Source organism: Salvelinus sp. IW2-2015, linkage group LG8, assembly GCF_002910315.2.
Source record: "Salvelinus sp. IW2-2015 linkage group LG8, ASM291031v2, whole genome shotgun sequence".
Classification (NCBI taxonomy): domain Eukaryota; kingdom Metazoa; phylum Chordata; class Actinopteri; order Salmoniformes; family Salmonidae; genus Salvelinus; species Salvelinus sp. IW2-2015.
This window is the reverse complement of record NC_036848.1, coordinates 33896279-33923461: the sequence shown is the minus strand read 5'-3', so window position 1 is coordinate 33923461 and position 27183 is coordinate 33896279. Positions and strand designations below refer to the sequence as shown.

The window sequence follows — 27183 nt, the reverse complement described above, 5'->3', positions numbered from 1 at the left end:
GACAGCCCCATCAAGAGGATCCTCTTGGATGATATGTTTTGGGAGAAAGTGGTAAGCAGCCTGAAACTCCTGAAACCTATAGCAGTAGCCATTGCACAGATTGAGGGAGACAATTGCCATTCTGTCTGATGTTCAGACTCTGCTTGCAGATGTAAGAGAATAAATCAGTACTGCCCTGCCCACTTCACTGTTGCTCCAAGCAGAGGAAACTGCAGTTCTGAAATGCATCAAAAAGCGTGAAGACTTCTGCCTGAAGCCCATACACACCGCAGCGTACATGTTGGACCCCAAGTATGCTGYCAAGAGCATCCTGTCTGGTGCAGAGATCAYCAAGGCCTATGGTGTRATCACTACCGTMTCTCGCRACCTTGGCCTGGATGAGGGCAAGGTTCTTGGCAGTCTGGCGAAGTACACTTCCAAGCAAGGGCTTTGGGATGGAGATGCAATATGGCAGTCGTGCCAACATATCTCATCAGCCACCTACTGGAAGGGACTTTGTGGATCTGAGGCTCTTTCCTCTGTTGCCTCCGTCATCCTCCAAATCCCACCAACATCAGCCTCCTCAGAGTGCAACTGGTCCTTGTTTGGGAACACACACACCAAAGCACGCAACAAGCTGACCAATACAAGGGTTGAACAATTGGTGGCCATCCGGGCAAATTTGAGGCTTTTTGAGCCTGGKAACAAGCCATCCTCAACAAGGTTGGATAGTGACAGTGAAGATGAGGCCTCAGAGTCTGATGTTCAAGAGGTGGACATTGAGGAGGTCCAGAGAGAAGACATGGAACCCTGAGAGGAAGACAACCAAAGCCTTAGTTTCTAGACTATCATTTTACAGATATATGTTGAAAACGTTTTTGGGAGATGCGATGGATCATTGGGGATCATTCAATATTCCCTTTCTTTTGTTGTTCAGTGAAATCATCCCATGTGAAGAGTCAACTCATTTAATTAAAGTTCAATTCGTAACAATTTTATTTTTTCTWTMGGAAGGACTTAATCATTTGCAATTATGTCTACTTATGATAAGGCAAAAGGTTTATGTTTCTGTCTCCATATGATATGGTAAATATATCCAATGCAAAAAACATCTACATCTACCATCTACATCTACAATGGTATTAATATTAATTTGCATATATTTCCATTAATTCCCATATATTCCCGTTAATTCCCATATATTCCCGTTAATTCCCACAGAAAGTTTCCACCTCTGAATATTCCCCAAAATGTGCAACCTTAGTTGCTACCATGCTGTGTTTTTATGTGTTGTTGCCATGTTATGTTGTCGTCTTAGGTCTCTCTTTATGTAGTGTTGTGGTGTCTCTCTTGTTGTGATGCGTGTTTTGTCCTATATTTTATATTTTATTTTTAATCCAAGCCCCCGTCCCCACAGGAGTCCTTTTGCCTTCTGGTAGGCCGTCATTGTAAATAAGAATTTGTTCCTAACTGACTTACCTAGTTAAATAAAGGTTAAATAAAAATGAAGAGTGACAGAACCTTTTGAGCGTGATATCAGGTTACCTAGAGGTTACTTAGAGTGTAGGTCATAGACTGTGACTGTGAACCGTTGGTTATGAGGGACGTAGCACAGCTCCACACACATATACATTTGAAGATTATCCCTGGGCTTTGATGGAAAGGTAAGGGGTTGCAGAGGTGGTGGAACTGATCAAGCAGAGATCACTATCTCACAGTCAATCCCCAGCCACCATACACAATCATTTACAGCATCTTTATTTAAGTTTGTCCATCCTAAAGACCTCTTGTTTGCCATAGATGGCATTATGCCCTTATATGTTGGGATTACTGAACAGTTTCCCACGCCAATGCATTAGTCACCACAGCATGAGAGCTCATTCTTCACATGCGAGTCCAGTTCATGGGCTGGCCAGCCCTGGGTGGTAGCAAAATAGGTGCATATGAGGGCAATGCACATCAGCACTTTCCAGATGGCATTTTGGCTGTTGAATGGCCTCCTGACATGTGGCAGTCCAGTTGCATGGTGTCTCTGTCTTTATTAACTGCCAGAGGGGGGACTGCTGGTGGAGTGGGCCTATCGAGGATAGTTCTGGGAGATTCAGGAGGGCATTGACATTGGAGAGGTGTGTTGGTTCAATGTGGTGAACAGCTGCCTTATGTGGTTGCATCCCAATGTCACGAAGTCAACATGTACGGCAACTCCAGGGCAGACTGGGAGATTCAAGATGGCATTGACATTGGATAGGCGCAATTCCTATGATGTCAAGGCCCACTAAGTTGATGGCATTTATTTTCACTGAGTTTCACATTGTGTTGATTCATTGTAGTGAACACCTGCCTAATGCGCTTGTCATCATCTGTGGTTGCATCCATAATATCACCAAGTCAACATATACGGCAACTCCAAGCAGACGGCCAGGAGGGTGGACAAACCTTTTGGGAAAAATAAATATGCCCGCTCAACCCAAAGAGCATAGGAGTGCACCGGAACATCCCAATGCGCATCATAAATGCAGTGAGCCAGCGGAAGGTCATGTTCGATTCAGTCAGACGTATTGGACTAGCAATGAATCAAAGCTTACTTCTAAATGATAAGATTACTTAAAGTGATTTAAGAGCCCATTCCTGGAAGCACACGTTGACCCACAGTTGGTATACAGCAAGTTGTAGAGCTCGAGAGCTCGAGAGAGAGAGAGAGAGAGAGAGAGAGAGAGAGAGAGAGAGAGAGAGAGAGAGAGGATGCCCAGGGTTCTCTTTTCTTTCGTTGGAGCCTCCGAGTTGCCTCATTGATCCCCAGAGGCTTGTGACTTGGAATACTTGGTGTTGCCATGCCAAGAAGACTGCTTCCTTTTTTATATCCAGACAAAGCTATTTGAGTGTAATTATGGCAGGCCTATTGGATTCCCAACCAGGGTTGAATTACACTACAATAGTACAGTAAGTAAGTACAGTACACACATCTAAAAGATCTAAAACATGTACAGGTGATGAAAACACCATTTAATGGTATTGTGGCAGCCATATTGGATTCTGGACGCCATAATGGATTTGGCCCCCTAACGTAATTGCAAGAGGCTGAACATCCAATCCACAGAGGTACCTTTCGATTGACAATAAATTACAGTTTTCGCGGTCTCAGCCCAGAGCCGATTAGATTACAATAGCCACAACAAAAAAGCATTCYTCATAAATATTCATAGTTYATATTTCTGCCTATTCTATCTCAGTGTTTACAGGTCTATATTTTCAAGATGRATTAAGATATCCTAATGCTGTTTGTTTTTGTATGTAGTGAAGACAACTCACTACTTCATTTGAGCAATGTCAGAGCTTGAAATTTTGTGTTACATGAGTTTWTGTGGRCACTCCCCCCTCCAGCCAGACATTATTCTGCACTGTTTGAATTTACGGGGTGTCACAATATCGATCAATTTAACCACTTTTGCAGTAAAATATTTTTACACAATCATCCATTTCATGAATGGGAGATATTAGAGATGTGAAAAACATGGTTGTGGTTTTGTTTTACCTCGGGTAGGGGTATCTCAAAAACMAAAACCCTTTTTGAGGATTGGCCACTAGCAATTCAATTATTTTATTTTTATGATTATATTTATTTCCTCTAATTTTAACATTCAGTCATAAAGAYCACATGTTCAATTTAATAGAAAACATGTTTTCRCATCTCAGGAGATTATTAAGTAAAAACAAAATGACTATAGTAAATGCCTATTATGTGCCAAATAAAGTAACAGGGTTGACTGTAACAGGGTGGACGTTTTCAGCGTAAATAAGCCATAAATCCCCTTTCCATGTATTTCTAAAACATTTCTAGCCTGTCTAGCTACAGTATGGGTAACATTGTTGACGTGTTATGCCGACCCGCTCAGTTTTCCACCAGAAAAAGGCTAAAAGGAGTAGAAACAGCTCACCTATGATTTGACTATTAGATGTTCAATATTTCTTTCAAAAAAGTATTATTTAAAAAAGGTTTCACCATATTAAAATGGAATTCAGCTCAGGTACCAGGGTTGACCTTAAAATGAATCTCTAATCACATTAAATAAATAATAATCTTCAGAAAGGACTTTGTAAAAGTAACAAAATAAKTATCTTGGTCTTTACAATGATGGTGAAAACTTGGAGAAATGTTGTGGTAATGGGTTCAAATCTTCTTAGAAGTCACAGAGGATGCACAGAGGAACATGTCAAAATGTTGAGCTTTATTGCTATGAAAAATCTCATTTATAGAATTTTCCATGTGGTCTATATTAAAGGGCACTTCATCTGATATAGCAGGCTTTTAAAATGCACAATTTGTACTTAAAATATCAAAGGGATGCAACAGGCACTTGTGGAACAACCCAGCTGCGGAAGAAAGGTAGACAGACAAAAATATACTTTAAATCATTGGTCGGCAACATCCAAAACTGGCKCGCGAGTGATTTATTTTGGCCCCCTTAAGATTTTTGTAAAAAGATATATATAATAATAGTAATTGTTAAATCACCAGGAATTCAGCGAAAAAATGTGTTTCATTTAGGAAATCTGATCTCAAGTATTCCCACAAATAAAATAATAGATATGTGTATCAATGTGAAATTATTGTTATTTTCAAATACAATCTCTTTTTAGGCTTAGTTGTGGTCAATTTGCAGCGTACAAATTATTATAATTATGATCCGCCCCTCCAACCATCTGCTCCGACAAAAATCATCCCGTGGCTGAATCTAGTTGCCTACCCTGCTTTAAATTCTCAGTTAATAATATCCACCCCTGTCATCTATATGCAAATGAAACCATCATCTATAGCACGGCTCCCACACTAGATGTGGCATTTCTCAAATTGCAGAAAGCGTTTAATGTTGTCCAACATAACCTCTTTCAGCTCAAATTGGTCATAAATTCACAGAAAACCAAACTAATGGTATTCTCAAGAACAAGAAAGCAATCCTCTACTCTGCCTCAGAGAGTCCCTTTGCAAAACATGCCAATAGATGTGGCGTCATCATACAAATACTTGGGATTTCACATCGATGAAACGCTGTCTTTTTAAGCTCCACGTTCAACAGCTCACTAAAAAGCCTAAACTTAAAGCTGCCATTTTTCTTTAGAAACAAGTCTTGTTTTTCATTTCAAGCTAGAAAAGACCTTGTTGCAGCAACTCTTTTTGCCGTTGTTGGACTGTGGTGATATTCTGTACACGAATGCCCTGGGGTCTTACCTGCACACACTAGATATACTTTACCACACTGCTTTAAGATTTGTAACCAACCCAAAAGCTCTTACACATCACTGTACCTTATATCAGTTAGCAGGATGGCCATCCTTAACTGTAAGGCGACAGGCTCATTGGTACAGTAGGCCTACATGTTTGTCTATAAGTCAATTTTAGGGCAYCTGCCAATATATTTAAGCACTTTACTCACCCTACAGAGTCATGGACATTACCCTCTGAGATCACAGAACTCTTCCGAACACAAGAACAGAGTTTGGTAAGAGGGCTTTAAGGATTGCTGCCCCATCTAGGAACACTTCGCAAAAGGACTTAAAACAAGATCATTTTATTCTCATTGATGATTTTACATCCCAGATAGGAGGGCTGTTGACCATAAAAGATCAGGTTTAAAAGCGTGCTATCTAAGTTCTCTGATGCACTTTGCACTGTTTTAACTTCCATTCATAGTTGTATTATGTTGTGTTGTGTCGAGTGGTGTAGTGCTATTCTTTTAGATCAGTCAATTATAGAATATAAAATATGCATAAAATGCATCCTCCAATTGCAATGTCTGCCTATGCCTACAGATATTGTCTCCATACATTTTTTAATTTGTAATACCCTCAAACACCAAGTTAGSTATAGGCTACCTAATTTGACAATAGGCCATCACTGTCAATCGTGAATGATAATGGGAATTTCATGGGAATATTTAGATTGTCTTGAGTGACAAACTATTAGCCTTTCTTGTATTTCGTTTCAATCAAACCATATACTCTGCCTAGTGGCACACACAGTTTTGGCACATGAGGAAAAAAATGTGACCTTTCAACTTCAGCTAACCATCTTAAAATCTCATTAGCAATGAGGTGTTTTTGGTGTGACAGTAACGTTATAGGCCTACTATGCAATTATATTTGGTTCTGTTATGTTAAATGCTAATTCATCATTATGTGATCTTGTGAGACATTTGATTCAGGTTTGATCTAACTTTACTAAACAAACACCATTGTGAGAAGTGATAATCTTCTATTTGTAATAATAAGTGATCAGTATGGATGAGATGTCATTTCAAGCGATTGAAGCGCCCTTCGTGGTGCTGAAAGGACAGCGCCAGGATCGCGGAATGATMTTAAAGATGTTGAACCAACTTGTGGTGCTGAAGGATAGCCTAATACGCCTAAGACTGTGGTATAGCCATTTGTAGACTATAGCCTAATATAAATACAAATACATATAGATTGCTAGGAGAGGTTTATTTGCAAGTAGGCATTTCATTGTATTGTGTAGCTTACACGCTGTATCATAAATATACTTTGATTTGATTAGCTTGACACATGGCTACAATATACCCTATTACAGAATAAAAGGTGAACTATCAATTCATATAATTTATTTGCATAGATTAAACATGCTATCAAATCAATTGACCAAGTAGTGAACATAAATAATTACTGCATAGAATTGMAGGAAATTAATTTTAAAACAGCCATAAAATCAAGCTTTTGATGTGMTGTATTTATGCATCTCAATAAACTATAACCTAAATGCATTATTACTTCCAACTTCCCCCAATTCACATTTCCAATTGCTCACCCCGACATACCAAGCTAAAACAGGCCCTGTGTCTCAACAAATAGCCAGTGTAYGCTGAATATCCCAAGCAGGGCTACAGCAACTTCCAGAGAGGGGCAGGCTCCTGGGCTTTGCGGTGGCCACTCTGGTTTGGGTGTCCTCGYCGGAACAATGTTGCCATAACTAAGTGGGCACATATCGTTCTGGGTTCCACTTCGCAAGAGAGGGTCCATGGAGTTTTWTGAACGTCAAGGCAGACACKCAGTGAATTTWGATTTTTATTCAACGTTCTGATTGGCCAAAGTGGTCAAGCCTCCGAATGGCCTCTTCAGTGCATGCACGCCTATAGTTCTTCATCATTCTCACCACTGCCAGGAAGAAGACAGGGAAGAAATCTTAATTTACCCATCTCTAGGCTGCTGTACATATTTATTTGGTTTGTCAACCTATTGTTTTTCATGGAATTTTAGTGGTAAATAAATATAATTTATTTCAAATGTATCTAAATACATTTTCAGAAATAGTTTTACCAGCTCCGTGCATTCTCAAATTGAAAAAYGTGAGCCGCTCCTCGGCACTCGCGGTCCAGCGGCACTACACTCCTGGTTGTGTTTCATGTGAAACTATATGTATGCAGCTTTCTGGACCAGGGCTTGGAAAATGGATTTCAATCTCAATGTGGTTAAATAAAGGATAAATACAATTTTGTAAATAATAATCTCCCCCTGTAGGACCGCGCCCCGTACCCCAACGAACGACGCACCGCCACCACCACCCTGACCGTAGACGTGTTGGATGGGGATGACCTGGGGCCTATGTTCCTGCCCTGTTCCCTGGTCGACAACACGCGTGACTGCAGCCCCCTCACCTACCGGGCCCACATCCTGGAGCTCACTGACCCAGTAAGTCTTACAGCTCTAGAACCCCTGCTGAGTAGAAACATTTGACATGTCCCTCTATTCAAACAGGGCTGCTTGAGAGTCAGCTCACTCCTCTCAGCGCTGGGGAGAGAGGTAGCTGAGAGACAGCTTGGCTTCTCTGGGCCTCTGTTTGCATGTCAGCCTCAGGAGCCATTTATGTCAGKAGCATGGGTGCGCTCATATTAATATTAAACACGAGGCTCAGTGTGATTTCCTCTGCTTTTAAGCTAATTTCCAAGATTATGGCTTTGAATACGCAGGGCTATTCGATTTATGATAGCGCTAGATTTATGCTAGATTTATGGGCAGTGATATATTTCATGTGTTGTTCATGGATAATCATCATGATGATGCAAGAGCAAATGATGAGAATGACTATGAACATTAGCGTCCACTGGTGTGCTATTGTTTTTGTATTTTTCGTGATCCCATCTTTTTTATTGTTATTGGTAAGACAGGTACACATGGACAAAGAAACAAGTGACAGGACCGAACAAGACAAACATTTCTCCTTTGACCCCCATCCAACAGAACTTCCCCAACCCAGCGTTAGATTAGTCTTTCGCAATAGCAGTAGTGGTTTGCTATTGTGAATGCATTGTAGCGTTCTATACAGATGACAGACACTTCTTATGATTGGAGGAATCATGTTGACTTGTCAGGGGTACTGTGTATGGAAGTATTTTCGACTAGATTAGATTTAAACTCCAAACAGCGTGACACGTGTTTTCTCATGTAGAATGATTATCAACATATCTCCTTGTCAGTTCCATTGATTTGTGTTCACTGATCTAGGTAGGCAGTCTCTCTTGATCAAAGTCTACCAGAAGTAAATGGCTGAGTCATGGAAGCATGGAAATGCTATAATTACAAGACAGATAATTCACAGGTAATTAGTTTTACACTTTGGGCTCTCTTACCTTGAGTAGAATCAGTGATTCCTTTAAAGTATTACTAATCCAAATGTAAAATGGATACTCACAGAAACAAGGACAATTGCTTTTTCCAGGCAACCCCATTAAATTGCCTTAAATGAATCTAGAAAAGTCTAGTTTTTATCACTCATGACTTGAAAACACCCGGCGATTGAATCCCAMACTGCACAAAAACAAAGACCTTGAGTAGTACTGCAATACAGGCCAATGCTATTGTTGGTCCATTCCATTGATACTATCAAGCAACATTTTTGCAGAAAAGTWAAAAAATGACATTTTTTCTAAACATTAGGCAACATCCTAAGAAAGATAGAGTTACAGGTCAAACTATGACCTTGAGACGGCAGTGGTACACCAAGAGCCTCACCAAAATGAATGAATGAATGAATGAAATTTAATTTTTGTGTCAAATCGTCAATTGGCAACCCATCCCTTATGGGATTAATTGACACATAAACAAACATTACAATAACTCACTATGGTAATTAAATAATWATTATTCTTCCAGTGTTGTCTGCATTGTGCATCGCATACATACATACACACTGTATATACATACATACATACATACATACATACATACATACATACATACATACATACATACATACATACATACATACATACATACATACATACATACTGTATATACATACATACATACTGTATATACATACATACATACATACATACATACATACATACAAGCAGATACATACATACATACATACACATTAACATACACACTGTATATACATACATACATACTGTATATACATACATACACCACTGTATATATATATATATATATACACACCATATACACACCATATATATACATACATCATACATACAATACATAGCACCATACATACATACATACATACATACATACATACATACATACATACATACATACATACATACATACATACATAACATACATATTACATTTACATTAAGTCATTTAGCAGACGCTCTTATCCAGAGCGACTTACAAATTGGTGCATTCACCTTATGATATCCAGTGGAACAACACACTTTACAATAGTGCATCTAACTCTTTTAAGGGGGGGGGGGGGGTTAGAAGGATTACTTTATCCTATCCTAGGTATTCCTTAAAGAGGTGGGTTTCAGGTGTCTCCGGAAGGTGGTGATTGACTCGCTGACTGGCGTCGTGAGGGAGTTTGTTCCACCATTGGGGTACATACATACAATTTACATACATACATACATACATAATACATACATACATACATACATTTACATACATACATACATTACATACATACATACATAACATACATTACATACATACATACATACATACATACATACATACATACATACATACATACATACATACATACATACATACATACATACATACATACATACATACACAGATAAATACATACATACACAGATAAATAAATACAGGGGGGAGAAAAAAAAAGAAAAAAAGAGAAGATTCATATGGGAGACAATAATATACACAATCTATATACACACACCATTAACCACATAGAAGCTAAATATTTTTACTATTTAATTACAGTTTACGAAAACAGAATTTGCTTACGTTGAGATCCTTCAACGCAGCCAAATGACAGAACCAGGTAACAGGAGCCTTAAGTTTACGCCACTGTTTTGAGTGGCTGGGGGCTGGACTTTACGCCAGCTAGAACGCACTCAAGGACATGTTTTACGAGTGCTGTGAGAGGTGACATTATGTGAGGGGCCCTGATTCTGATTATGTATGCAGTGGCAATGCCAACATAACCTCTTATCAGGTCTTCAAAACACCCCCACCTCATCCTCATCCTTCCAAGGATGCCATCCCCATCAATCCCATCACTCAGGAGGCTAGTTCAGATTCACACGTGTAATGATGAAGTCCTGTTATATTCCTCTTGTCTCTCTCAGACGTCCTCTCAATTGTGTCAGGGAGCTCAACTGCTATCTCCTAAATGTGCCTCTCATATCTCCTCCGTCGGTGCTTGACGAAACATTTAAATAAGGCTTCATCTTATTTATTTCTTCTCAGTACCACTCAAGTAAAACTAAGCTTGTGATTGGAGAGGAGGAGGAGGGAGAGATAGCGAAACAGCTGATAGGCCAGATTGTAAAAACTCCTTTAGCTGTTTGTCACAAAGTTACGCTTCTGCTTCACACAAGCATCTCACTTAGTTTGAAAGACAGTATCTCAGCCAAGGATCCAGGACACACTGAGACATTCTGGGGAGCCATGGGCCGGCCCTCTTGTCCCAGGGAGAATGCTCAAAAATAGAGGATAGGAGAGTGTAGGAGTGAAGGCTGGTGGGAGGAGCTATATAGGAGGACGGGCTCATTGTAATGGAATGAATGGAACGGAGTCAAATGTGGTTTCCATATGTTTGATGTATTTGATACCGTTCCTTTTATTCCATTCCAGCTATTACAATGACCCGTCCTGCTATGACTCCTCCCACCAGCCTCCACTGGTAGTGGAGGTACTTTCCCCAAGACAAGCTGATCACTCCGCCTTTTTATATCCCTCCATAGCAGAGAGCTAGTGAGCCTCTCCGGAGCAGTAATAACATCCCTAGTAAGGCTGAAGTGGCTCTCCAATGCTGTGTCCTCTGTGAATTCTACCATTTTGCTCCCCCATCCATACACAGCAGCACTCTGGACATCCTCTGTAGCTAGTGTTGGTAGAATCTAACATACCATCAGAGCCGAGATATCAGATTAGAAATAGCACTGAGGGAACAGTGGGTAAGCTACTACTGGTGTCTGACAATTACAACAGGAGGCTTTGAAAGTGTTGTACCCCAGTGTTGAGTGGAGCGTAATTGTTTTGTTTGTGACTGGTGTGTATAAAATGGAAAGGAAAGTCATGTAATATATTAATTCACTGGCTCATTTATTCCAAGGCTGAAATGTAAAGCTGGAATAAGATGTAGCTACTAATAAAGACGTGAACAGACAAGTCATTCACATCTATAATGTAAGTCATTTGTTTTGCTAAACTGTSCTTCACCGTGGGTAATTAGCCGTTTTTGAACACAGGTGCTGAAATGCAAATCTGTCAAAATATGCCAGATACAGTCTTTTGATGGAAGTTATTTGTCAGTGTTCACCATGTATCATAAAGGAGTCTGGAAGCTGTTTAATTGGAAGGTCGGGTTCATCAGAGTAGAGTAGAGCAGTCTTTTGGCGTGTCCTCCTGTGGTTGAGTGGGAGTAGAGTAGTGAGCACAGGGCTGCTATTCGTTCGTTACGCCATCACAGATCACACCCCTCCAGAGAATCCATCCTCGGTTAATTACACAAACAAAATCATCCCGTGCTTCAACCGATCCCTCCAAAAGCCAATCTTCCTCTAGTTCAGCCTTTAAATCGGCCAGCTAACGTTCAGTCAATCGTTGATTATGGACCACGGAGCGYAGGACTCTGTCCGGTCTGCCGAGGAGTCGTCGTTACGTTGTCCTTCAGATCAAAGTAAACACATTCATTTGACATCATGCCTAGTTGTGTATCTCAGTCACATGAAATATACATTTTTATTACGAAGGGTTCTATATAACTGGTCATTTAGCTTGTAACCATAGGATAACCCTTTTTGGTGCTATATGGAACCTTTTTTTGAAGGTTCTATGAAGAACCATGCTCATCAGGTTCTAAATGGAACTTGCATGGTGCTATAAAGAACCCTTTCCTAAGGTTCTATATAGTAGCTATATTGAACAATTTTTTATGGTTCTTTATGGAACCTTTATGGAGAATGGTTCTATAAAGAACCATTCTCAATCTCAAATGTTCTTTGTAGAACCATATATATATTTTTATTTGGGTTTATTAGCCATATTGTTAAAATTATTTAGATAATTATTTAGATACATTTAATTAGGTTGTGCTAGCTCTATAATGGCTAGGGGTCCCTGGGAGAATTGAGAACTACTGGCATAATCAAGCTTTCTCAATACAAGACACTGTCACTGGCCATAGTACTATAGAATATACTGCTTAACACAACAGATTACATGAACTGGAATGACACTCTCACTCACGGTTGTACAAAAAGAGCTGTGACCAAACCACACCCCAAAATATGCTAATGAGCCATTAGACTACATTTGAATTATCACTAAAATAGGAAATATTTTTGACCTGTAAAGAACCATTGAAGGGCTCAAGGGTTCTTTGGGTCAGTATAGTTCCACAAATAACCACCACTCTTCCCAAAGAACCATTGAGGGACTCTCATTTCTTAGTGTATAGTCAYTCGGACACAAATATAATTTTCTGCCTGCTGCAGTCCCATTTAAAGAAAAGGACAGACCTAGAGTAGACATTCTACTTTTTTAATACAGGCTTCTAAATTAAGTATCACGCATCATCAAAATTATACTCCCTTGCCTTGAATCAACTCAATTCCAACCAAAATTCAACTTGATTGAAGAATGAACACAAAAACTTCATTTGTCACATGCGACCAATACAACATGTGTAGACCTTACCATGAAATGCTTACTTACAAGCCTTTAACCAACAGTGCAGTTCAAGAAAGTTAAGAAAATATTTACCAAATAAACGAAAGTAAAAAATTATGAAAAGTAACACAATAAAATAACAATAACGAGGCTATATACAGGGGGTACCGACCGAGTCAATGTGCAGGGTTACAGGTTGGTCGAGGTAATTTGTACATGTAGGTAGGGGTGAGGTGACTATGAAAAACAGCGTAGCAGCAATGTTGTAATTATATAGTAGATTATAATAGTGGGCACTATGAATACAGTGTGGTTTGACATGATAACCAATGAAAAAGCCAGGGAGGAGTTATTGTGACAGGGAAGGAATCAAACTGTTGGTCGTGGTTTTCTAGGGGACCCTATAATCTTTGGCTACGTTAAATGTTTTCTCTCTTAGCTACTTGATGTAGCTAACATATTCATGCTTCACCTATTCCTCTTTGATTTAGAAGAAACTGTTGCACAAACAACATGCTGATTTGGGCCTACACCATCACTGGTATCAAGCTGTATTAGCTAGCTACGTTTGCTCTGACTCAGTGCATTTATTATCTAGCTAGCCAGCTAACTAGCGATTAGCATTAGCGGTTTTGCTAAGAAAAGACTAACTGTTTGCAGAGAGTAAGATACACAAACGAATAGTGTAATTATAGAACACTTGTGGATTTACACTGAGTATACAAAACATTAGGAACACCTGCTCTTTCCATGCCATAGACTGACCAGGTAAATCCAGATGAAAGCTATGAACTCTTATTGATGTCACTTGTTAAATCCACTTCAATCAGTGTAGATGAAGGGGAGGAGACAGGTTAAAGAAGGATTTTTAAGCCTTGAGACAATTGAGACATGGGATTGTCTATGTGTACCATTCAGAGGGTGAATGGTCAAGACAAAATATTGAAGTACCTTTTGAATGGGGTATGGTAGTAGGTGCCAGGCGCATCGGTTTGAGTGTGTCAAGAACTGCAATGCTTCTGGGTTTTTCACACTCAACAGTTCTCCGTGTGTATCAAGAACGGTTCAACACCCAAAGGACATCCAGCCAACTTGACACAGCTGTGGGAAGCATTGGAGTCTACATGGGCCGGCATCCCCGTGGAACACTTTCGACACCTTATAATGTCCATACCCCGATGAATTGAGGCTGTTCTGAGGGAAAAGGGGGGTGCAACTCAATATTAGGATGGTCTTTCTTATGTTTTGTACACTCAGTGTATATTAAGAAACTTATCATCAGCATCATGTTGTATGTGCTGCATTGACCATGCAGATTGACTGCAGGTGGTCTCATGGTCAAGCAACAACAACTGTGCTCCTTGAGTGACAGGGGCCAGGGCTTGGTCTGTGTGGAAAGCGGCATGAAGAGAGGGAGAGGAGAGAGATGACTCAAGTAGCAGAGTAAACTATAAAAACGGGCTACACATGGCAGAACAGCGTATCAAATTTAACAAACCAGACATTGAAATACAGTTATAGAAGGTAAAGTAAAAACCCAAACCAGTCCTTGCATTAATAGCGGTACAGTAAAATACAGTATACTGCCCAGCCCTGTGCTGAAGTACTGAAATTCCCACAGGAGAATGTTTCTTAACGTTCTCTGAACTATTTGACAACATTCCCAAGGTTTGAACTTTTAGGAAACTAAAAGTTAAATTAATTAAATACCCAACAAAAGTATTTTTCGTCAAGTTCCTTAAATGTTCTAAGAATGTTTCAAAGCCAAGCAACTAGCCTGCACCATTCTCAGACAGTTTTGGGACGGTTGTATGCAAAATAACCAAAGTACAACCAAGCTCTAAGAAACATATGGTTCTCGGAACGTTATTTGCCAGCTGGGTAGTTCCTTATCATACTGCTAGTGACTAAGGGCTGACTTAGGGAGTATCATCATAGCTTGTCTGTCCACCGAGGAGAGGGCCCCACAGTCATTAGATTTACTGCAGTCATACTGGAGCCATTGTAATTGCAGGTGCTGAGATTACAATGGGCCCCACAGAGATAAATCATTGCCAAAGGTCCATGCTCAGACTGTTACCAGCGGTCCATGATGAGCCGGGCGGGAGATGTACAGAGCAGAGAGGAGACCATGTCCACCGCTACTTAATGACTACTCATAGGGCTGTGTGAAGCATGATGATCAAGGACAATGGGTAACAGTGATAGGAGGAAAAGGCTTTAGTTCCTTTTGGAGATGCAGAGCGTGACTTTTAAATCCAATGCTTTATTCCAGGTGACTATATTACGTTTGCTGGTATGAATGTCTTGCCTCCTTGTTATCTCGATACTCTACCAGAGACCTGTCTGTCTGTAATTACTTTTCATACAAACAGCGTCTACTCCTCCAGCTCGTCACAGATTTGTCGGCAATGTTTGTCACAAATTGCAGTTTCCTGCCAACCAGCCCCCAGAGCATATGGTCCTACCTGTGTATGTGTTTACAGCAGCTGCTCGAGACTTCTTCCCGGCACACAGGGATCACAATTACGCAATGGGGTCTCTGTACGGCTAATGCTGACACACAGGCGCGCACACACACAGGCACACARACATTATCCCGGAGCCTTATTGCAGAGGCATCCAGGCAGCTAACATCTTCACTTTTAGCAGTTTCACTTGGTTTCTCTGAGTAGAGTTGAATTATAAATGAGCTGCTTATTTACTGGGACTGAGACTAGGCCGGCGTGGTGCTTGTGCTTCTGCACATCTATGCCTAGAGCTGACAGGGAGTAGACAATTCACTCCTCCCCCTAGGCTGGGGAAACTTGGAGTGAAGGACCAGTTACTCACTCCATATCGTTATTTCTCTTCCTGTTCTCTCTCTCTCTCTCTCTCTCTCTCTCTCTCTCGCAAACACTCTCTCTCTCTCTTGCAAACTCTCAATCTCTCTCCCTCTCCTCAGCCGTCTCTCTCTCTCTCTCTCTCTCGGTCTCTCCCAACTCTCTTTCTTGTGGTTTCAACCTCTTAAATGACTAAAATAAATGTTGCTTCAGGAGGAAACAAATGTCTGCAGTTTATTGCTTCTTGTGACGGGTGCTGTGATAAAGAGGTCCGCATTATATATAATAATTTCCTTCCTCACATCATCCAGTTTATGAGTTTTCACTGTTTTATGAATAGACCTTTTACTGCAAAACAAGTCAGCACAATCTACATAATTTCTGCTTTGACCATGATGTTTAAAGGTACAACTGAAACACTGTAATTATGTTGCCGTCGCTGCTGTGAAACCCAAAGGTAACTAATTGATGAAGATTGCACACCATGCATTAATTCTCCAACTTTTCTTTTCACCAGTCTTTTATCCCATTACGTATGGAAGCCCCCGCATCCCACACTGTGTAAATGGCTCATTTCTGAGTATTGACTGACAGATAGAACTAACCATTACTCTTTCCTTTCAGAGCAAAGTGAACCCTGTCAACGTGACGCCCATCATTCAGGCCGTGGACCAGGACAGGAACATCCAGCCTCCCTCTGAGAGGCCAGGAATCCTCTACTCCATCCTCATTGGTAGGTACCTGTCAACACTGCTGTCATCTATATTCCGTCACCACTGTACCGSTCCCATGCCTGGTCATGCAGAGGGGATAGCTATCTCCAGTGTAAGGAGTGGTGGTTGTGGGGGCTCGGCAGTGCAGCTGTAACCGAAAGGCTGGTGATGGTGGCAGGGAGGGAGAGAGTATGCAATGGAGGGACGAGAAGGAGGCGGGTGAGGATGGGATGCGTTTCTGGCGAAGGGGAGCAGGGGGCCACCTGTGGAGAGCTGAGATGAGAACTGACAGTGCAGGGKTGTAGGGAACTATGCTGCTGTGCAATGCTCCCATCTCGCTCCCCGGCTCTCTGGGAGGCCAGTAAGGAGATGCCTGATATTTTTCTATTTTCTGACATACATTGACAATATGAAATTATATCTAAAGGTTATGAGTCTTTTCAAGACTTTTCATTAGAATTACATTCACATTTGTGTAATGTAAGGGGCATAGCAAAAATMGTGAAATATAGAGGTACTTACTTTCATAAAGCCTCCAACTTCTCCCCTGACCTTCAACGTGACGGTCAATTATATCCCTGTCCCCTGTTTAGGTAAGCCGGAGAAGTACGCCGACTTCTTCTCTCTGAACCGAACCACTGCCAAGCTGAAGCTCCTCAAACCGCTCAACAGGGACCTGTGTCAAAGATTTGACTTGGTAATCAAGGTAATCAGAATAAAGCTCTGTAGCCGGGCATGATGTCTTCGTGACAAGATCATGGTCTTTTATTCTGAATAAGAGGGAAAATGATCCAATAATTCACAGCTAGAGAGAGAGGCAGAGACTGGGGATGGTGTGTGTGTGTGTGTGTGTGTGTGTGTGTGTGTGTGTTGTCTGTGTTGTGTTGTGTGTGTGTGTGTGTGTGTGTGTAGGTTAGGCAGTGAGCGGTGCTAAAAAACGCATCAGGGTGAGTCAGGTATCACACACACACAACTGCCGACGAGGCTTGTTGCTTTAAACTCCAGAGGGCGGTGATCCGTTAGGAACATTCTGCATGCTACAAGGATCCTCACACTCCGAGGGGGGAGTATGGACATGAGCTTATATAGATAAAGCTCCCTTATCGGCACAGGGGGAAACTCCTGTACTACAGGTGTCTCAGACTCCGGATCAAAGAGGAAAGAGCCCAGTGCAAGCTATGGGTTATATGACACTGTGTTCATATGTAGGGGGCTTCAGTTCAACCTAGCATGTGTGACATAGATTTGCATGCAGGGTGTGAATTAAATATTCATGCAGTGTGTAGTGTTTGAATTAGATGTGTATTTCGTGTGTGTGTGTAGTGTCATGCTTGCGCTGCTGCATGCTGACGGCCAGATTGGTAGCGGTATCAACCAGCAACGTGCTTGACAGATTTTCTGCTTCAGGAGTCGGTGAGGGGAAGGTGAGCAGTGAGTGCCCTCCCCTCTCCCTCCGTCCCTCTAGCCTGAGCTCAGCAGCAGGCAGCTACCCCCCAGATATTGGACAGATCCCTCTCACATGACAGGTAGACTGGGCTGGGTGAATGAGAAGTGACTCCTGCACAATGACTGTGTTAACAGTGAGAAAGGTGGCCCACCACAGGAAGAGATCAGCTCAGCAGTTACCCCATTTATAGTCTGCCCTGTCCAAGGACAGGTACTGTAAAGAGTGCAAATCCTTCTCGAGGAGAAAGCTCATTCTCTTTTTTTTTTATAAAGGAAAAAAAAAAACAGGTTATCTTTCTACAGGTATCTGTGTGTGTGTTGGAAACTAGGGAAAGTTTTTTCCAGGCTTCATTGAGTTGGAACTTGCCAGGCTGCAAATACAGCTCGTACAGAGCCCCACAGTGGAGGAGTCATAATACCCATAAAACCTTGCGGTCAAACAGGGGAATGGTTCCAATCGTTTTTCCACCAATTATTCTTCCCATAGGGGATTTTAGAAACTTAAAATAAGGGCTGTGTTTTGTGTAGGCTTACCCTGGAGTGATGTTTTGATAACCATGTAAACCTCTCTCGGACAAGGTGACTTTTATAAAAATATTCGGCTCTATTTACTCTCAGATTCGAAAATGCTATTTAACATCAAAGTAGACATCATGCAAAACTACAAATCCCRYCAAGCTCCTGCACGTCGTCTCTAGCGGACACCTTTGCTAACAGGTACTGTGTCAAATTAAAACTTGCACAAGACGGGTCACAGAATTGTCCATTTAAAGAAATGTAGCCAATTTATTAATTACTACATTTAGCTAACTTTCGATAGTTAATCCCGAGATTCTTACCTATTCCTCGATTCGGCAGTCTTGTCTCATCATGGCATTTGGAGTTCTTTATGATAGCCACATTAGCAGCTAATTAGCATTACAMTTTGGGGGGGAAAATACAGGTGAATATATTGATACAAGTCACCTTGTCCTAGAGAGATTTACKAGGTTATCAAAACATCACGCCAGAYTAAGACTACACGAAACCCAGCCCTTATTTTATGTGTTTCTAAAATGGAAAAACGATTGGAACCATTTCCCTATTTGACCACTAGGTTTTATGGGTATTATGACTCATACTGTGGTACTCTATACTGCCCTGGGGCTGTGTTAAATATAGATACACAGTATGATCCAGATACTGTACAGGAATAGTCTCAGAGAATGGAGGGAGGGCGCTGTGGTTGTCTGGTGGACAGAAACATGTACTTTAATGATGACTATCATATTTTCATTAGATTTGACTGATAAGTGTATGTGATTGACTATTGGAGTGGTTTGAGAGATGATGACGTACATGTGAATCACTCTTAATTGAGTATTTGGAGTCAACCATCCAATTTGGTGTCAACCATCCCACCGTTGTAATTCAATTAAGCTGCGGAGTATGCGTTTGGTTCTGCACCATGAAGAACACTTTGAAGATATAATAATTTCAATAATTGCCTTTTTTGCAAGTTTAGATTTGCTTCTCATTCCGTTTGATATGATCGCTTCTCGCAGGTCCCTTACGGAAGACACACGTGCATTTCACATGTTCCAAAAGCACGTGAATCACATGTGATCTATGTGAAATGAATGTGATAACATTCAGACAACATGTAAAGCAACACGTGATAATATGAAATGACACTTGAAAACATGTGAAAACCTGGTTTTGGGAAACTTCACATGTATTCATGATTTCATGATTTCACGTGTGAAATTTCATGGGAAATCATGTGTTTTTTTCTGTACGAGGTGTCAGTATAGTCTTAGAATCAGATCTTAGGGGGACGAATCGACTTGATATTCCCCTACCAGGGAGGCATGAAGTGCTTTTGACACAAGTGGTTGCTCTTCATATTTAAACAGTTACACACTCCTCTAGCCGATAATGGGGACCATGCTGTTACTCACAACACTTTAGCGTCCATGTTGAGTCATCGCAAGACATGGGCACAGAGCGGAGGATGGTGTTTGATGCAGTAAACTGGAGATTTTATTGCAAATAGTTCAGAAAATTATACAGTACCAGTCAAAAGTTTGTACACACCTACTCATTCCAGGGTTTTTCTTTATTTTTACTATTTTCTACATGGTAGAATAATAGTGAAGACATCAAAATGATGAAATAACACATATGGAATCACGTAGTAACCAAACAAGTATTAAACAAATCAAAATATATTTTATATTTGAGATTCTTCAAAGTAGCCACTCTTTGCATTGATGACGGCTTTGCACACGCTTGGCATTCTCCCAACCAGCTTCATGAGGTAGTCACCTGGAATTTCAATTAACAGGTGTGCCTTGTTAAAAGTTCATTTGTGGAATGTCTTTCCTTCTTAATGCGTTTGAGCCAATCAGTTTTGTTGTGACAAGGTAGTATACAAAAGATAGCCCTATTTGTTAAAAGACCAAGTCCAAATTATGGCAACAACAGCTCAAATAAGCAAAGAGACATTACTTTAAGACATATAGGAACATTTCAAGAACTTTGAAAGTTTCTTCAAGTGCAGTTGCAAAAACCAAACTATGATCAAACTGGCTCTCATGATGACCGCCACAGGAAAGGAAGCCCAAATAAATGCTTCACAGATTTCAAGTAAAAGACACATCTCAACATCAACTGTTTAGAGGAGACTGTGTGAATCAGGCCTTCATGGTCGAATTACTGCAATGAAACCACTACTAAAGGACACCAATAATAAGAAGAGACTTCCTTGGGCCAACACAAGCAATGGACATTAGTCCGGTGGAAATCTGTCCTTTGGTCTGATGAGTCCAAATTTGAGTTTTTGGTTCCAACTGCTGTGTATTTGTGAGACGCAGAGTAAGCGAACGGATGATCTCTGCATGTGTGGTTCCCACCCTGAAGCATGGAGGAGGAGGTGTGATGGTGCTTTGCTGGTGACACTGTCAATGATTTATTTAGAATTCAAGGCACACTTAACCAGGATGGCTACCACAGCATTCTGCAGCGATACACCATCCCATCTGGTTTGCGCTTAGTGGGACTATCGTTTGTTTTTCAACAGGACAATGACTCAACACACCTCCAGGCTGTGTAAGGGCTATTTTGACCAAGAATGAGAATGATGGCATGCTGCATCAGATGACCTGGCCTCCACAATCCCCCGACCTCAACCCAATTGAGATGGTTTGGGATGAGTTGGACCGGAGAGTGAAGCATAAGCAGCCAGCAATTGCTCAGCATGTGTGGGAACTCCTTCAAGGCTGTTGGAAKAGCATTCCAGGTGAAGCTGGTTGAGAGAATGCCAAGTGTGTACAAAGCTGTCATGAAGGCAAAGGGTGGCTACCTTGAAGAATCTCAGATTTAAAATATATTTTGATTTGTTTAACACTTTTTTGGTTACTATGTGATTCCATATGTGTTATTTCATAGTTTTGATGTCTTCACTATTATTCTACAATGTAGAAAATAGTAAAATAAAGAAAATCCCTTGAATGAGTAGGTGTGTCCAAATTTGACTGATACTGTCCAAATCAAAGTGCAATTATACACTATGGCATATTGTTCGCTTTCATTAATATTATAATCTGTATCATAATTAAATTGTGATTGATATATCCTCATTACTCGCGTAAACCCTGAAACTATAGTGGCTTTTCCAATGGTAATGCGAGACACTTTGATGTATAGGCAAATTAGAGTAGCTCACCGTTTGGAGGGTTCGGAGAGTGGACCATCAGCCAAGGATAATGATAAGACTTGGACACGAGACAGTTAGTTAACGTGACACAGGTCAGGCATTAGTAATCAATGATGAACATCCAATTGTCATCATTATATTCTTCCCCCTCCCACTAAGAAACATCCTTGTTTTATAAATTGAAATTAGACACTATACTTGTTTAGGAACAGATATTGGAATACTTCAATGTGTAATTCGTAGATCCATGATACAAAAAATGATAATCTGCCACAATAGCTGCATGAAAAGCACTTTGTTTCACTTGTATTCTTTTGTACAGCTCCACAACAAAATGCTACTGACAAAATACAAAATATCAATAGCCAATACACCAACAGTGTAAATTAAAAATCAGTCCCTCTTTTCAGTCTTAAAAAAAAAAAAGTGGGTGTAACCACCGACTCGCTGTCCCATGCATAGTCCATATGCACACAGCAGGCCCAGCTGTGCAGTGGTGACCTCAAGGCCTCCATCATTTCCATTTTCATACTGACACAAAGACACACACACACACACACACACACACACACACACACACACACACACACACACACACACACACACACACACACACACACACACACACACACACACACACACACACACACACACCACACACACACACAACACACACACACACACACACACATCACACACAAAGCTGGGTAGAACAGTTCCCATGCAGCACACAGGTAGGCAACTCCATCCATCCTTTATGGATAACCAGCCGTTGGAGAGCAGAGTCACCCCGCTCGAGTGCGCCCCCATGCAGCCACGTAGCTAGAATCGTTCTCTCATCCAAGTTGTAGAATCCAAGGCTCGGGCCCGCAAAGAGTGACGGGAGAAGCCCCATTTACGTCCACTAAGCAAAAGTACATTTCAAGATGTGTAAAAGTCTCGGTAAAACAAATATTTAGTTGGTAATGCCGTTGTAGACAGGTGGACAGTCCAATACCAATGGTGGGGAGTAGTGAACTACATGTAGTAGTGTTTTCAGGTAGTTAATAACTTTTTTGCCGTGTAGTGGTGTAGCTCAGTGATTCCCAACCTGTGGGTAGGGTGCGCGAGGGGTCTGCACGCCACAGTTTGGGAACCACTGAGCTACACTACTAGTAAAATACACAAGGTGCAATTTCGAAATTTTGGMTAGTGCATCATCAGTTCCTTTTGTCACGTCAGTCATTGCATATCTTAGAGCAGTGGTGTCAAACTCCTTCCACYGAGGGCAGAGTGTCTGCGTGTTTTTTTTCTTTTCTTTTCAATTAAGACCTAGACAACCAGGTGAGGGGAGTTCCTTAATAATTAGCGACCTTAATTCATCAATCGAGTACAAGGGTTGAGCAAACTCTCTCAGCTACTTGACCCTCCATGGAATGAGTTTGACACATGTGCCTTAGAGAGCTTTTTATAACTTGTCAGTAATGTCATCTAGCCATTGTCAGCTAATGTTTTTTAGGCCGTTTTTTTAGGCCATATATTTTGTAGTAATATTCAAGTGAATTAAATAGCACATGAATGCACATTAGACATGACAAAATGTATAGAATTGRATGACGATTAGATTTAAAACTGCACAAATGTATTTGCACCCCTTGACAAAATGTGTAGACTTGCAAGAAATAAGCTTTGAACTGCATAATATATTCTCTCGCAACAAGAGGGGTGTAGCTAACTAATGAAACTACTCCTACTTTTTGTGTTTAATAGGCAAAATGACACATTCTGTTAACGTCTGACTCCAGAGTGATCTGTTCTTGCATTTTGTAGTATATGACATTTCAGATTTAGATATGATCATTTTTCACAAAGTATATACTTTGGATGTAGTGAACTACTTTTTCAAAGTAACTTTAATTAAATTAACTATATTCTTCTCAAGGTTAGCTTTCGTGCAACTTAACTTCTTCCAGTGTGAAGTAATTTGTAACTTGATAAACTATATTTTCAGAGTAGCTTCCRCAATACTGTCCAATACTCATGCTTCACTTGTCCGACAGCTAGCAGTGAGAGAGATGATGGTGCACTGCAAATGAGAATAACATTTGTCCGATGCTGCTTCGTTACGCTAGCTAGCATTTAGCCACGTGTCAGCAGATATTCGGTTCCACAGTCATAAAAAAACGCAAAACGAGAACACAGGTGCCACCGATGTAACGCTTCGTTTAGTGTGGACAATCAGCTATTTGAAAAATAAGACTGGACACGAGACATCATACGGAGTTCAACAGGACGTGGTTTAGGCTATTCTAGGACTGGCGACCACCATCTCAATTAGTTCATGTAAAACAGGTGAATTTATAGACACGGGTCAATTATTAGTAATCAATTATGGAGGAGGAGGGATAATGACAAAACCGTCTGAAAAGGATGAAAAATGAAGGAATTAATTTGGTCATCAGTCATATAAAGTTTTTTTTTTTGTTGTTGTGAAGGGCCCAGCAGTCACCCTCCCCTCTCTCTCTATGTTGTTATGATCAATAATTGTAAAGGCGGTTTCATTACTCTGTATTGACACAACCGTGCTGATTGGCAATAGATTAGATCAACATCACTGATGGAGAGAACAAACAGCCCTGCTAGGATGAATGAGTTTCCAGTGTACTTCCATGTTTGTTGGAAAGGAATATGATTACAAAGGAATAATAAGTATCACTCACAAAGATTGCTGTCGAAATCATCAAATGTTATTCCAATTGGTTATTTTCTGTATCCTTGTGTTGGATTCAACCCCATTTTTTTTTATCAGTTGTCTTTGGAAAGCTTAGTCCACGAACCCAGCATGACTTGTGCTGTAAGGAAAGAGTTTTGAAACCCTCAGTGCTGCATGCATGCACTTATTGAGTAGTTCTCAGTCATGTTCATGAAGGTGAAGTGAATCTGGAAGGTGCCACCTGAACGTGTCCAATAAGAACACAGATTTACGTTTTCTGTTTTCCAGGCAGAGCAGGACAACGGCCACCCCCTGCCTGCGTTTGCTAACCTCCAGATCGAGGTTCTGGATGAGAACAACCAGGCACCATACTTTCAAGACACCACATACCAGGGCTTCATCATCGAGTCAGCGCCAGTGGGCACCACATTGTTCGCCGACGTCAGCCTCACCACCCCCCTGGGCATCAAGGTTCTGGACAACGACATTGAGGAGGTAAGACCCCATAGCCGAACAGTCTCTTCGTTCATTCATTCATTTATTCATTCATTCATTTATTCATTCATTTATTCATTATTTCAGTCATTCATTCACCGACCTAATTCCGCTCGAGGGCGTTTTTCAACTGACTCCTCCGTCGCGACGTACCCAGAATGCCCACCTGCTAGCCGCGGCCCGCTAGCTGTCTAGAGCACATCGGACTGTTAGCATAAGAGTCCCATCGGACAAATTCTTTGGCCACTATACATATTTTGCCAATTGGCCTGGTTTACCACACGGAGCCCTGCTGATCTGTCTGCCGACGTCACAGCACGAGGGGGCCACAACAGACTTTCTTCTAGGTGACCTAAACTGGGACATGCTTAACACCCCAGCTATCCTACAATCTAAGCTTGATGCTCTCAATCTCACACAAATTATCAATTAACCCACCAGGTACAACCCCAAATCCGTAAACACAGGCACCCTCATAGATATCATCCTAACCAACCTGCCCTCCAAATACACCTCTGCTGTCTTCAACCAGAATCTCAGCGATCCCTGCCTCATTGCCTGCGTCCGTAATGGGTCTGCGGTCATGCGACCACCCCTCATCACTGTCAAACGCTCCCTAAAACACTTCAGCGASCAGGCCTTCCTAATCGACCTGGCTAGGGTATCTTGGAATGATATTGACCTCATTCCATCAGTAGAGGATGCCTGGTTATCCTTTAAAAGTGCTTTCCTCACCATCTTAAATAAGCATGCCCCATTCAAAAAATGTACAACCAGGAACAGATATAGCCCTTGGTTCACTCCAGACCTGACTGCCCTTTACCAGCACAAAAACATCCTGTGGCGTACTGCATTAGCATCYAATAGCCCCCGCGATATGCAACTTTTCAGGGAAGTTAGGAACCAATATACACAGGCAGTTAGGAAAGCAAAGGCTAGCTTTTTCAAACAGYAATTTGCATTCTGTAGCACTAACTCAAATCAAATCAAATTGTATATGTCATATACACATGCTTAGGAGATGTTAATGCGAGTGTAGCGAAATGCTTGTGCTTCTTGTTCCGACCATGCAATAATATCTAACAATTTCACAACAACTACCTTATACACACAAGTGTAAAGGAATGAATAAGAATATGTACATAAAAATATATGGATGAGCGATGGCCTAACGGCATAGGCAAGATGCAGTAGATGGTATAGAGTACAGTATATACATATGAGATGAGTAATGTAGGGTATGTAAACATTATATAAAGTGGCATTGTTTAAAGTGGCTAGTGATACATTTATTACATCCAATTTGTATTAATTAAAGTGGCTAGAGATGAGTCAGTATGTTGGCAGTAGCCACTCAATGTTAGTGATGGCTGTTTAACAGTCTGATGGCCTTGAGATAGAAGCTGTTTTTCAGTCTCTCGGTCCCCGCTTTGATGCACTCCAAAAAGTTCTGGGACACTGTAAAGTCCATGGAGAATAAGAGCACCTCRTCCCAGCTGCCCACTGCACTTAGGCTAGGAAACACTGTCACCACCGATAAATCCACGATAATTGAGAATTTCAATAAGCTTTTTTCTACGGCTGTCCATGCTTTCCACCTGGCTACCCCTACCCCGATCAACAGCCCTGCACCCCTCACTGCAACTTGCCCAAGCCTCCCCCATTTCTCCTTTACCCAAATCCAAATAGCTGATGTTCTAAAAGAGCMGCAATATCTGGACCCCTACAYATCAGCAGGGCTAGACAATCTGCACCCTCTCTTCCTAAAATTATCCGCCGAAGTTGAGCAACCCCTATTACTAGCTTGTTTAACCTCTCTTTCGTATCGTCTGAGATCCCCAAAGATTGGAAAGCTGCCGCGGTCATTCCCCTCTTCAAAAGGGGGAGACACTCTAGACCCAAACTGCTTCTCACCTATATCTATCCTGCCCTGCCTTTCTAAGGTCTTCGAAAMCCAAGTTAACAAACAGATCACCGACCATTTCGAATCCCACCGTACCTTCTCCGCTATGCAATCTGGTTTCCGAGCTGGTCATAGGTGCACTTCAGCCACCCTCCAGGTCCTAAATGACATCATAACCGCCATCGATAAGAGACAATACTGTGCAGCCGTATTCATTGACCTGGCCAAGGCTTTCGACTCTGTCAATCACCATATTCTTATCAGCAGGTTCAATCCTCACACCGACTCTTTTCTCTGTATACATCAATGAT

General features: G+C 41.2%; 1 protein-coding gene across 1 annotated transcript in view; it reads left to right on the top strand.

The window, feature by feature from the left end:
- Positions 1 to 27183, top strand: part of pcdh15b (protocadherin-related 15b) — a 185485-nt gene that overhangs the window by 60729 nt on the left and 97573 nt on the right. Inside the window, exons 9-12 of the mRNA XM_070444889.1 lie at positions 7507 to 7677; positions 16551 to 16659; positions 17233 to 17345; positions 24763 to 24969. Coding sequence (XP_070300990.1) covers positions 7507 to 7677; positions 16551 to 16659; positions 17233 to 17345; positions 24763 to 24969 — 600 coding nt within the window. The remainder of the gene's footprint in view (positions 1 to 7506; positions 7678 to 16550; positions 16660 to 17232; positions 17346 to 24762; positions 24970 to 27183) is intronic.